This window comes from Sinohyriopsis cumingii, chromosome 17 (genome assembly GCF_028554795.1).
Source record: "Sinohyriopsis cumingii isolate HCF-2022 chromosome 17, ASM2855479v2, whole genome shotgun sequence".
NCBI classification, from domain to species: Eukaryota; Metazoa; Mollusca; class Bivalvia; order Unionida; family Unionidae; genus Sinohyriopsis; species Sinohyriopsis cumingii.
The window spans coordinates 24,592,762-24,606,158 of record NC_142977.1 but is presented as its reverse complement, the minus strand read 5'-3'; the positions used below and the strand labels follow the sequence as shown (position 1 = coordinate 24,606,158).

The 13,397-nt window shown below is 35.8% G+C and overlaps 1 protein-coding gene across 6 annotated transcripts in view; it reads left to right on the top strand.

Annotated features, from left to right (window-relative positions):
* Positions 1–12,161, top strand: part of LOC149778268 (syntaxin-binding protein 1-like) — a 100,659-nt gene extending 88,498 nt beyond the window's left edge. For all 6 annotated transcript variants that reach the window (XM_089939067.1, XM_089939066.1, XM_089939065.1 and 3 more), the window contains 4 exons: positions 2,227–2,340; positions 5,999–6,084; positions 6,585–6,742; positions 6,897–12,161. In XM_089939067.1, coding sequence (XP_089795193.1) covers positions 2,227–2,340; positions 5,999–6,084; positions 6,585–6,742; positions 6,897–6,958 — 420 coding nt within the window. In that variant the 3' untranslated portion in view covers positions 6,959–12,161. The remainder of the gene's footprint in view (positions 1–2,226; positions 2,341–5,998; positions 6,085–6,584; positions 6,743–6,896) is intronic.
* The last annotated feature ends 1,236 nt before the right edge of the window (positions 12,162–13,397 follow it).

Genomic DNA, 13,397 nt, shown 5'->3' with positions numbered 1-13,397 from the left:
TGTGGTAAAAATGGGAAGATTTATTTTTCATGCATAGATTTGCATTTCAGCCCATGTTCAGCTTTATATTTAATGTTTTTAACCAGATTTCTTACCGGTTTTAATGTTTGAAAAAAAAAACAATTAACAAACGTGTGTTAACTGCTCAGGTGGCCTAGTGGTTGGAGCATCCACCTTATATGTGGGAAGTTGCGGGTTCGAAACTCTGGCCGAGTCATACCAAAGACTTATAAAAAATGATACTCGGCATTAAGAGGTTAGTGTTAGGATTGGTCGGCCTAATGTTAGGATAATGTGACTGGGTGGGACATTGTGCTACATGTCTGCGGCATGATGCCCGGGGCCATTGCTGGACATCACTATAAACTGCCACACTGCAGACATTGTAGTGATATGACTGAAAATTGTTACGGCTACGTTAAAATTCTAAATCACACACACAAACATGTGAACAGTAATACTTAGTCTTCAAGTTTGCTTTTTATGCTATGCCATCAAATACCAATAATAATTGCTTCTGTGTTAAGTGTTTGCCACACAGTTAATTTTAATTACCATTTGCCATGATCACTTTTGTCCTTGAACTGTTTCTAATTAAACTGGGTAATCTTTGGGAAACTTTTAATTATTCTTCTACATGAGAGTAGAGTCATTGGTGTTACCACATTTTTCCCTCAGGGACTTGACAAAAATACCAGTCTTTGCACCAGCAAGAATTGTGTCTGCAACTAGAAAGCTATGTAACAGGCATATGTAATCTATGATTCTTGACTTGCTTTAATCTGCTTCTTTATATGATAAGGTGTGGCTTTAACAAGTGCTTATCTTACCCATACGAAATTGCATATGTCTGCTGTAAAATGTAAATATACATTTTGAGACAACTGGTTTTTTTTCATCAACATAATTCCTGAGAAAGTATATATAACTGCAGTAAAAATAATGCTATGATATTTAGTTACAGTACAACTTTTCTTGAAAGACCAGTGCTATGAGACATCATCAGCCTTGAGAGATTAGAATCTCATTGATTTTATAGTGTTCAGACCTGTCACCTGTCTTGAGAGACTATTATTTTTTTCATGCTTGTAAATGGTAAGAAAAAGATAAAGTAAAATTTTTATTAAAAGACCACTGCTGTGAGAAACTACTTTTCTTGAGACACTAGATTCGCATTGCACCATTTGATTGATCATACAGTGTCGAGATCTGTTATGAAAGACCACCTGCTTTTGGGGGCAGTAGGGATTATCATTCAGGATGGTTGTACTGTCTTACTTTTCCAGTAACGGCATCATCGGTGTTGTCAATAATAACATGTTGTGGTACAGTTTTCATATATCTGTTGACTATTGTCTGAGTGTGTTATGTTATCAACCTGACCCTGAGTTACAAATTTTATTTGGGGCCCTAGCTGGACGATTGGTCTAAAGTGCTTGCCTGTATGCATCACTGCCATCTCAAGCTTCCTGTGGGTCGGTGGTTCTTGGGTTCGTATCCACCAGCTATACTGGCTGCCATGTATAGCCAGTCTTGCACTGAGAAATGCACTAAAACCCAAACAACAACAGCCAGTTTTGTTTCTGTACAATATCCAGAGTTGTCCACCATTTTACAGTTATCAAATGGTGTTGTTGACTTGTACTAGGGGTGAGGAAAACCATATATATTTTGGGTTCATCAGCTGAAAGGTCAGTGTCACTCTGACTAAAAGAAGAAAAAAATGGTTTTCACACAATAACTTGAGCCCTACATCATCTACAGTTACCATATTTTTAGACAGCTTGCACCTGGAGAAAGGAAATACTCAATTGATTTTGAAGCTAAACAGTCAAAGTTCAAGATCACTGACTAAAAGAATTAAATGATTTTTGCACAATAATATTAGTTCTGCTTGACATGCCTCAAACTTTATGGATGGCTTGCACTTATGATAAGGAAGAAGCCTTTATATTTTGAGGCCAAAAGGTCAAAGGTCAAGGTCACTGACTGAATGAAGACAATCGTGTTAAAAAGGTATTTATTATGTACTTAATGTCCAAATAAGTAGATGACAACATGACACAACTGTTTATTACTGTCCAATTCAGCAGGATAAATAACATAGCATATAACTTGCTAAAAATCCACCAGTGAATTCAGAAGGGAGCTTCTAATTTTTGAAGGCCAGTGATGTAATTGGTTTATTGGATTCTAATTATTCTTGTCCCCATGTGCCTATTTCAGAGTGGCAGAAAGAAGGGTTCTCAGCCATATCAGCCATATAACAGGAAAGAAAGGGCAGCAGAACACACCTACCATCTTTCCCGATGGGTTCCCTACATCAAGGATATTATGGAGGTAAAGGCTACAAAACATGTCTATAAAATACAATCAAATGAAAAAGCTAATTGTTCTTGTTTAGATATGTCCTGTGCATGGAGGATCCTTGCCCATTAGTTAAGAAACACAGTCATTGAGCTCATCCTCAGATTTCCAAAACTTTTGATCTTCTTTAAGTTTGCTGTGAGAGATGTAAACATTGTGAAAATTTAAGAATTAAATTGCTTGTATTGCTACATACATGCAAATTTTTATCAAGATTAAGTGAGTATTTTAATTTTGGAAATTTTATTAATGATGAATTATTGTTTCATGAATAATGGGCTGCTCTGAAAACCATAATATTATTGAGCTTGAGATTTTTATTTGTTCAGTGTCAAATGATGCTACTGTTTTTTATTTGACCAGTCTTAAATGACTGTTTTTGATTTGACCAGCGTCAAATGATGTTACTTATGAAAGGTCATTTTTGATTAGCTGATTATTGAAACTCATTCTCAGGCTCGTCATAATTTTTTAGTCTCCAGTCCAATAATTACACCATCACAAATTGAGGACACCTTACACTTGGTGCCAACCCTTGACCTCTTGATAATTAGTAATAATAGAAATAAATTTAGCCAATGTAAGTGACCCTTAACTATAACTGTCTTATATAAGGACTCGGACCCAGTATTCTTGACACTTCTTAAATAAGAAACTTGAGGTTTGGTCAGTCATTTCAAAAGTCCAGGTATCATATCTGATTTTGGTATATCTTGCTTGAGCTTGATTTTCTTGCTCACAACTTTTCAAGAATGCAGGGACTGGTGTAATTATGGAGTTTATTTTATGAGGAATTACAGCACTGAATTCTCTGAAATACCAGTTATTCAGTCTGGAATGTTTTTGTCCCTGCTTTATCAATGGAGGGAATAATGTAATGGCATCTCCATCATAATTTATTGTCTTCTGCTGAATAGCTTTCAAGGACTATGGATTGGGACCAGATCATGGGATGAGGTTTTAATGTAAGAAGACCCTGACCTCATTAGGTTAGCACTATTTTCGGACAAAATTGAACAGTGTTATGGTCACTATTTGATTGGAACCGTCTACATCAGTTACACTGTTTGGGCACATTTATGATTTGTTAAACATATATTTGCCAGGAGCCATCTGGTTTTGGAGGCCTTGAATTATCTGTGGTAGCATGCTTCCTTTTGACCTCATTGATTCCAGATTTTCTCTCAGGTTTTGACATATTTGCACAATATGTGGACGCCTATTTCAGACTGATGTTTTCATAGGTTTTGTGGTGTCTTTCAACTCAAAGACAGTCTTAAACCATCATCATTTAGATGGTTCACATCAAGAGTTCTTGATATAATTTGCAAACCTTGTTTTACATTTTAAAAAAATGAATAAATTGCTGCCCCAAAAACTGAATTTATGGGGGTGGTAAGGGCATTAGACCTACTGGTCTATGACCTGAAGAGCTTATTTATTGAATAATCTGATATCCATTGTCCCTCTGTCCTTTTGCACAGGTTTTTGCTATTCCTCTTTTGAGGATTGCTATGAAACTTTAAACATACATTCATCCCATGGTAAAGTTGGTTCTTCTTATTGCGTGTACTTGGACCTAAATAAAAGTTATGCTGATCTGGTCTCTTCTTATGGCATGTACCTTGACCTAAATAAAAATAATGCTGATCTGGTCTCTTCTTCTGGTGTGTACCTTGACCTAAATAAAAATAATGCTGATCTGGTCTCTTCTTATGGTGTGTACCTTGACCTAAATAAAAACAATGCTGATATGGTCTCTTCTTATGGTGTGTACCTTGACCTAAATAAAAATAATGCTGATCTGGTCTCTTCTTATGGTATGTACTTGGACCTAAATAAAAATAATGCTGATCTGGTCTCTTCTTATGGTGTGTACCTTGACCTAAATAAAAATAATGCTGATCTGGTCTATAATATGGCTGCTACAATGGCCAGCTTGAAAATCTTGTAATTGCTACTTCTTCAGAATGAATGGTCATATCATCGTGGGGATTTTGCCAAAAGACTTACGTTTTGATGATCTTAAATTAAAATGGTGCTAATCTGACATCCAGTACGTGTTCATCTTGAAAATCTTGTTTCAGCTACTCCTCTTAAAAAGAAAGTCATTTTGACATGGGGTTTTCATCAGAAGAGTTCTTATGGAGTGTACTTATTTGTAAATGAAAATGACTAATCCTCTGTATGGAAAAATATTGTAGATGGTTTCAACATTCAGCAATTAAAAGGAAGAAATGGTCTTATCTTGAATTCCTGGAAATTTGTTTAATCCAATCCAATGTCTGTCCCTTCAAAGAAATCATGTTCTTGTCTGCAATGGTAATGCGGAATATCCAATGTAAAAGGTTGCTGGTTTGAACCCTGGCCGAGTCATACCAAGTACATGTAAAAATGGTACTAGCAGCTGCCTCACTTAGTGCACAGCATTAAGAGGTTAGTGTAAGGACTGGTCGGCCTGGTGTCAGGATAATGTGACTGGGTGGGACATGATGCCACATGTCTGTGGCATGATGCCCCAGTGCTAGACATCACAATAAGCTGCCACACTGCAGACATATCAGTATGGCTGAAAAATTGTTAAAGCTATGTTAAAAATCCAAATCACACACTTTTACAGTGGCAGCAGCAGCATCATCAGCGTGAAGGTTCTGTGTTAAAATTTGGATTAAGGATGATCACTTGTGTATTGTGAGTACAAAAGTGGATGTCCATTTTGAAGTCAGACACAGTAGGAATACATCATGGTACAAAAACTGGTGACACACCTCATTTTCAAGTTAGATATCAGAGGTACATTGTAGTAAAAGCACTGGTAAGATGCCCCTTTTCAAGTCAGATACATTATGGGTACATTGTAGTAAAAGCATTGGTAAGATGCCCCATTTTCAAGTCAGATACATTATGGGTACGTTGTAGTAAAAGCATTGGTAAGATGCCCCATTTCAAGTCAGATACATTAGGGGTACATTGTAGGAAAAGCATTGGTAAAATGCCCTGTTTTCAAATCAGATACAGTATGCATACACTGTAGTACAAGCACTGGTAAGCTACTCCATTTTTAGGTCTGATACATTAGGGATACATTATAGTATATATACTGGTGAGATGTCCAATTTTCAAGTCAGATAATTAGGGTACATTGTAGTAAAAGCATTGGTAAGATACATTAAGTCAGATACATTAAGGATACAGTATAGTACATGCACTGGTGAGACAGCCTATTTTCAAGACAGATAATTTATGGGTACATTGTACTACAAACACTTTAAGCTACCCCATTTTCAAGTCAGATACAGAATGGTTACATCATAGTACAAACATTGGTATGATGCCCCATTTTTAAAGTTAGATATGTTAGGGGTACATTGTAATAAAAACACTTTTGACATACCTCAGTTCAGGTCAGATACAGTACAAGCACTGACGACACACCTGAGTTTTGAAATTAGATACAGTAGGGTATATCATAGTACAAACTGTGTTGCAGTGCCTCACGATTCCATTAATCCAGTGTTCAGCAAAGAGTAGCTTTGTCATTGTTGCTCTGTTAGGTAAATTTAAAAGTAAGTATCAGTTAAAGAAATAGTCTAAATGTCTTGAAGTATTAAATAATTTATTTTAATTACAGGAAGCTGTTGAGGAGAAGCTGAAAACGTCTTCATTCCCCTTCTTGTCAGGTGGTGCTCCTAGAAGCAGCTACAGACCTCCCACAAGGTAATAATATGGCAATAGTTTGTTTCACCTGTGTTTGCAGATAACGAGATTAGGTATAAGTTTTTTGACACTATTATCTTTTAAAACATTTTAAGGTTAATTTAAATTTTTCTTGGCATCATAAATATTTAAATTACATGCACGCAAAGGACTTATTATTCAGTTATTGTCACCTGACATTATGATGGGACAATTATTCAGTTATTGTCACCTGACATTATGATGGGACAATTATTCAGTTATTGTCACCTGACATTATGATGGGACAACATTTCCAAGTGGAAGTGAATAATAGGTTTAGTATTCTACATGACAGTATATAATGGCATATGGTATGAGGTGCATGGCAGTAGTACCTGCCGGAACAGGTGGAATGACCATAGCCAAAGTCAGTAGTGGACTGTCCTGAACTAGCGCCATGTAATTAGCCAATCAGTACTCTAGAAGGGAAACTATTTTCTACAGTGTAAGGCCATGAATGAGATCTTATTCCTTTTCAGTGCTCGATATGGTCAGTGGCACAAGGATAAAGCAGGAGCACCCCAGTACAAGAGTGGTCCACGCCTAATTATCTTCATCATTGGGGGAGTTACTTACTCAGAAATCCGCTGTGCATATGAGGTTACTCAGGCAGTAAAGAATTGGGAAGTTCTCATTGGTAGGTATAGTCACTGTGTAGTGTCAAAGATCTATTAAATGAAAAAGAAGAGGTCTTGATGATATTAAGTCATTATGTTATGCTGGGAAAATACATGTTTTAGACATAAAAAGAGCTTTAATTATTTGGGTAACATATCTTTTAATATTTCTAGGTTCAACCCACATTCTGACCCCAGAGTTATTCTTGAGTTACCTTAAGGAGCTGAGCAATTAGAAGATACAAACCATCACACCAGATCAGGTGGGACCAAGGGATCATTATTATCTTGTGTTTATATCCATCTATGATTCAGATGGGAAGTACTGTTGATTGATGTATCTTAAGTTTATATTCATCAGGAAATGTAGTCTACTTATGGGACAAGAGAAATGTACCATACTTCATCAATCTTGTCATTGCTAGTTCTGCCGGTACTAGACCAGTTGAGGTTATGTGATGGTCTTTTGTCCAGTGTCCAGCAGTACAATTAATTTCACAACTACTTCTAATAATTGTTTTGGATTATCATTACACCTTATAGACACTGTCATCCCAGGGTCTAGTTGGTCTTAAAGGTAAACGATACCCCTCACACATTCTCAGTATGGCCACTATGGCAGCCATATTGAAAATATTAACTCTTCTAATCAAAATCAGATTTTAAATCAACATGGGCTTTTCAATGAAACTTGTTGATGTCCTGTTGGTCCTAAATGATCAGATAAAATGGCTGCCACGCTGACCATGTCTATGATATTATTGCTACTCCTACTGGACAGATGTTATGTTGGTTCTAAATGAAAATGGTGCAGACTTAACATCCAAAATGTTCATCATGGTCCTTCAGCCCTGTTGTGTGTTGAAAAATTGTATTACAGTGAAATATTGTTTATCCAAACTCATCCTGTTGTGTTTCTGACTTTTGTAAAACATAAGTTTCATTTCTTTGGCAATGAAAGCAGTGGTGGCTTCAGTGTTGAAGTTTTGCATTAAGGTTTTCAAAGAGAATGTTGGTGGGTGAGTGGGGATGCATCAGTGCACAAACATAGGTTCCATGGTGTATTCATAATTGTATCAATGATTTGGTTTTGTTTGTCTTACAGCACATCATCATATGTAGGCTACTTATTGCTGAGGTAACTGGAGTAAATTGCCTTGCCCAGGTACATGCCACAGTAGCATTGACTGTTGTAATGGTTGGATTCAAAACCACACCCTTCTCACAATTTCAGAAAGCTAACCACTGAATCACCTTATCTCTCAGATACTTTTAGGGGACAGATTTTCACTTGTATTTAAAGTAATTTGTTAGGATGGATTTCTTGTTACCTGTATAAAAATGGTGTTTACTGTTCTTTAATATTTCTCTATTATAGGTACAGGTAAATGTAGATATAAAATATTTAAAATGGTACCAAAAACATATATTTATTTATATAGTGCAATAAATTCAATCTTGTTCCGAGATTTCCCAATCCACAGACCGTAATAACAATTTTCTTGGTCAAGATGAAATAGGGATATAAATTCCTTTCCTTTTTTCCTTCATTCTTTGTTTTAATGCTGTTGTAACTTGTGTTACATATTTGTTTCCAAAATGTACATAGATACATATGTCCCTTATATTGTGTTAATAAACTTAATACCCATGGTTAGGGATTTTCCATATTATATTACATGCTACCCAAGGAAGGCAGATTTTTAATAACATATGGCGGGGTACACTGATTACTCGGAGTTCATATTAAACTGATAGAAAATTCTAATTGCATCTGTGGGCATGTACCACAAAATTTAAAGTGTCTTCCTAGAGTCCCAAGTAAGTTTTGCAGGAACAGCCTTAATCATTTGCAACTTGTTTTTGAAAAGGTGAGTTACAAATTGCAAAACCGTTGAGAATGTTTTAAAATCTCATTCTATTCTTTGATATAAATGGTTTTATTCAGAGGTCTGTGAATATTTTATGCTTGGAACTTTACTATGTTACATGTAAGCTGTATGTATGCATTAACTGTTTATATCAGAACATTAAGTGTAAATTGAATAATACTTTTGTTTAATCATATTTTGGTGCCATTTATGCTCTCTTATAAGTCAAATACAGTTGCAAAGGATGTAAACTCTGATCTGCTATTGCATAATGTGGTGAGAGATCTGGGTCTGTGCAGTTTGTCAGTAGTAATTAGTAGATCAAACTAAACAGATGCTAATCTGCCAGCTTATTAGGCAGCAGCAGGTCAGAGTTCATATTGTTGGCAGTTGGAGTCTACTTATAGGCGAGTAAGAATGGGATAATTTATAGAGTGTACGAACACAGAAGGCGACATAAGTCATTATGTTTCCACTTCGAAATTCTTAAATTGTGTTATTAGTGTGCATTTGTTAATGTTCATGTAACATTGTGTTTACTTTGACAGAAAACTTACAGCAAATGCTATGCCAGATTGTCTGGCAGTTATCGAATATTTGGTTTTGTTTGATTATTATGATGTACAATTTTCAGCCATCCTTTTCATAAAAGCGGTGCTACTACAGCAAACTGTTTTGGGAGAGGCCATATTTTGTGGGTAAAATGAGTGGTCTTTCAATCAAGTTCGACTTAAAGACCAGTATTTGTAGGCAAAAAGGATGGTCTTTCATTACAAATTGAATCCTACAAATACATGGCATATGACAGGTTTCAGTGTACTCTTGTCTAGATTCTACAGGCATAATGCTATTGAGCAATAAACATTTTGTGTCATATGTGTGTTTAACATCACATGTCGAGTGCTTCACAACTTTATAAATGAGGAAAATACTGGATTATCTCATATAATCCATTTACATATTAGGAAGATACTAGTTGGGTTTAAGGTAGGGACTGTTAGTCTCCTTTCTTTTTACAAGATGAATTCAAACTTTGTCTTTAATATCCTCAGATTTATCCACATGACACTCATTATGCAGTCTGTCATTAATATCCTCAGATTTATCCACAACATGACAGTCAGTATGAAGTGTAACGTAAATATCCTTGAATTTATTCAAGGCATCATACTCAAAAGAAGTGCAGTTTATACTCATTTCTAAGTTCATCTTTTTTAAAAAGTATTCCATTCTTCAAAAAGTGGTCATTTATATGGTAATTTTCACAGATCACTGCCATCTCACCTCTGCGCCAGTTCGAGTCTCAGATTCAGCCAATGTGGTTATGTGAGAAAGCTTGCCAGCAGCTTCTTGTGGGTCGGTGGTTCTTTCCGGTGGTTCTCCTCCACTGGCCACCATGTATAGCCTATTGTGTGCTGAAAAATGGCATTCAACCCCCACAGCAACAACAATATAGTAATTTTCCAGTCATAGTAACTCAAAAATAGTTGCTTTGACTTTGCTTAAATCTGAGATTTATCTTACTTTTTATTCAGTGTTATAAGTCTGTAAAATTCCATAATTTGTTATACTTTAGGAAAGATATTTTTATGTAAGTAGGTATGGGCAGGGCTTGGAGCAAATTCAGGATAATTCTATTCTCAAGAAATCCTAAATTTAGTTCTATGAAACACTCATAACAGTTGCAGATATCATACAATATGATTTTGGTAAGATTGTTTTGCTTTACTCACATCTGTTGAAATTTTATGACTTTTTTGTATTATACTATATGCTTATTTTGCAGTGAAATAAAGAAATATGTTGAAAAGATCATAGTTTATCCAACCAACATATCTTTGAGAGCAAAAGTTTGTTTGGCTTATCTATTCCATGATCTTGTTTTTGTGCTGCCAAGCATTCTTGAGGTCAGTTAGAATTTTGTGAGCAGTTTTTAGCAGATGAGATCAAATTGCCTTATGTATATTAGGGGTGATAAAATGTACTAGAACAAGGAGAAGCCGAGTTAGTGTTTTCTTGAAATCTGAGATTGGTTCACGCTTCTGCAGACTCAGACTTGGAATGATGGAAATGTTGTTGTGGGCTTAATGCCATTTTTCAGCACATGATAGGCTGGCTATACATGGTAGCCATTACATAAGGTGGCGGAAGAACCTGTGAAAACCCTGGGAAGGACCACCAACCCACAGGAAGCTGCTGTCAAGCTTTCTGTTGGCCAAGCCCGAGACTAAAACTTATGTGGAAAGAGGTGAGATATCGGTAAAGGCAAGCACCTTAGATCATTAGGCCACCCAGGCCCTCTGATGTAAATGTAAAAGGCGGATGCTACCTACAATTATACAGCAGTAAGGTCATACTTTAACTCAAACAGTTGAAATCTAAATACAGACAAGATGATATTTGTAACAGACAGGGTTATAACTACGGAGATTGCAATGGAATCATAACCAATTTTAGGAAAATATTATAAGATAAATGCGAACGTGAAATTGAGTGATTACTCAAATTGATAGACATATTTGTTTTACAAGTAGTCACAAGATTTTTCACAGAAAAATACTGACATGTTCATTTATTCAGTGTACCACAAAAGGGCTGTACAAAGAAATTTTTAAATTCATGATCAGTCTTCTTTTTTACTGTAACAGTTACCCAATTATGAGTTTGTTGTTGGTGGTGGTGTAATGCCATTTCTCAGTGCTAGATAGACTTAACATGGCAGACAGTTACATTTTTTGAGAAACATCCGAGAAAAGCCATCGATAGAACCAATGACCCATGGGATGCTACTGGCAGCTTTCTCACATACCCACAGTGGCCAAGCCTGAGACTCGAACCCAAACAGATAGAGGCAAGATAGCAGTAATTAGTAAAGGCAAGTGGTTTAGACCACTCAGCCACTCAGGGCCACAATTATGAGTTTGCATTTGCTTTATTAATTCACTCTTTCTCTGACATCCTTTTTTCAAAGTAATATTATTATGATATTTTGCCAAGTTATGCATTTCTGCATGTTCCTTTGTTAAAATATATGTAATCCCATAATCATTTATATCGTCTCCAAGATGTCACATTTGCAAATGCAAGCAGTTGAGGCAGAAATATGCTGTCAGACAGCAGTACATGTCCTTAAATTTTAATTTACCAGATATGTTGTTTTCATGGAAATAAATCAAAAAAATTGGATTGCCTTGGCAATTTTGGCAAATCTTGTGCAGTTGCTGGTTCCAACATAGATGTTAAGTCTTTTGTAAATTGTCACTATTAATTTTTCTGCATTTCAGATACTGGCAGTAAAATGTTTGCTTCTTGTAACTATGTTATGGTTATATTAATGTTGCCAAGGCTGCCAATTGACAGATTATAATGTTTTATTTCAGCTTTACTAACACTGTTTTTACTTAGTGGCATTTGCTGTAAGTTTACACCTAAATGTAATTTGTGGATTAAAGTTTGTCTTGTAGATGCGTCTTTAATAACTTGTAGTTAGTATTGATCAGTTTCATCACAGTGGATGGTTATTTTCTTTCATATGTTAGAAATAAATAAACTTATGCAAGAAAGCAAATGATTTTGCCTTGTTATATTCTCTCACAGCATTGCCACACATTCATGGATCTACACATTTCTGTTGGTTAGAGAAGCAGCAGAGAGGGTGAACAGACCATAGAATTCCGACAAAAACAAATAAAACAAACAAATAAATCATCTCGTAGAAAGGTCCAGATTTTACAAATGAACTTTCCTTGAGATGTTTATTTTTGCAATGACCGATTGTGCTAATAAAACCTCAGTTCGAAATAGTAGCTGAAAAAAATAAAGTACTCTACGTGTTTATTTATTTCTTGTTTATTTTTTTGACGACCAACGTTGGTAGGTACCCTCTCTGCTGCTCCTCTTTTGCTGATATTAATTAAATTATTATGTTATAATAAAAATGGTACATCCAGAATCTCATACTGCAAGAACAGCTCGAGAACGATTAGAAACAATTAAAAAATTTCTTCCTGTCAGAGACTCATTTAGAAAAAATCTACAAGCGCAACAAGAAGCAAAAGTTGAGTATGAAGAAGACACTAAAAAACTGTTTAAGCCCGTCACTGCAGCTACTGAACAAGTTGCAACTGTCATCAAAGAAGATCTTCTTCCGGTATCAAAACAAACTGCAGTGCAGGCTGAAAAAATAGCAAGAAGAACCAAACAAACAAAGAAGATTTTACGAGACCTTCCAACTGACATAGCCGCAGCTCAGCCTCCACCTGTTGATGAGGAAATACTTGAAGGTATTGAAGAACTTCGTGCTGAAGTCGCCGATGTGAGAAAAAAACTTGCATCTGAACCCAAAACAGCAGAAGAGAGCTTAAGATTAATTGCAAGATTTAACGAAGGAGTTGTTGAGGAAATTAGAAACACTGAAAGAGAGAGATTACCTGAGATGATATTAAAAAATATATCTAATAAATCTAGTATTTTAAAACCCGGTCATGAAAAAACAAACGATGATAATTTCATTAAATGGATATATCGCGTATATTACAATAAAAAACAAGCTAGAGGTCAAGAATTTGAAAGACTTAAAGAAGAAGTAAAAAGACTTAGAGGGAGACGGGAACAGGGAGAGTCCTCCCAGTATCAGCTTCCTCCACCTCTGCAACAAATAGAACAACAACAATCTTCTTCGCCGCAGCAAAGGTTGATGTCGGAAATTAAAAAGGCTAAAGAGTCACTTAAATCACCCTCCTCGAAGAAAATTCCTGCACCGAAAATGACATTTACACCGACAGATTCACCACATGGATTTCGA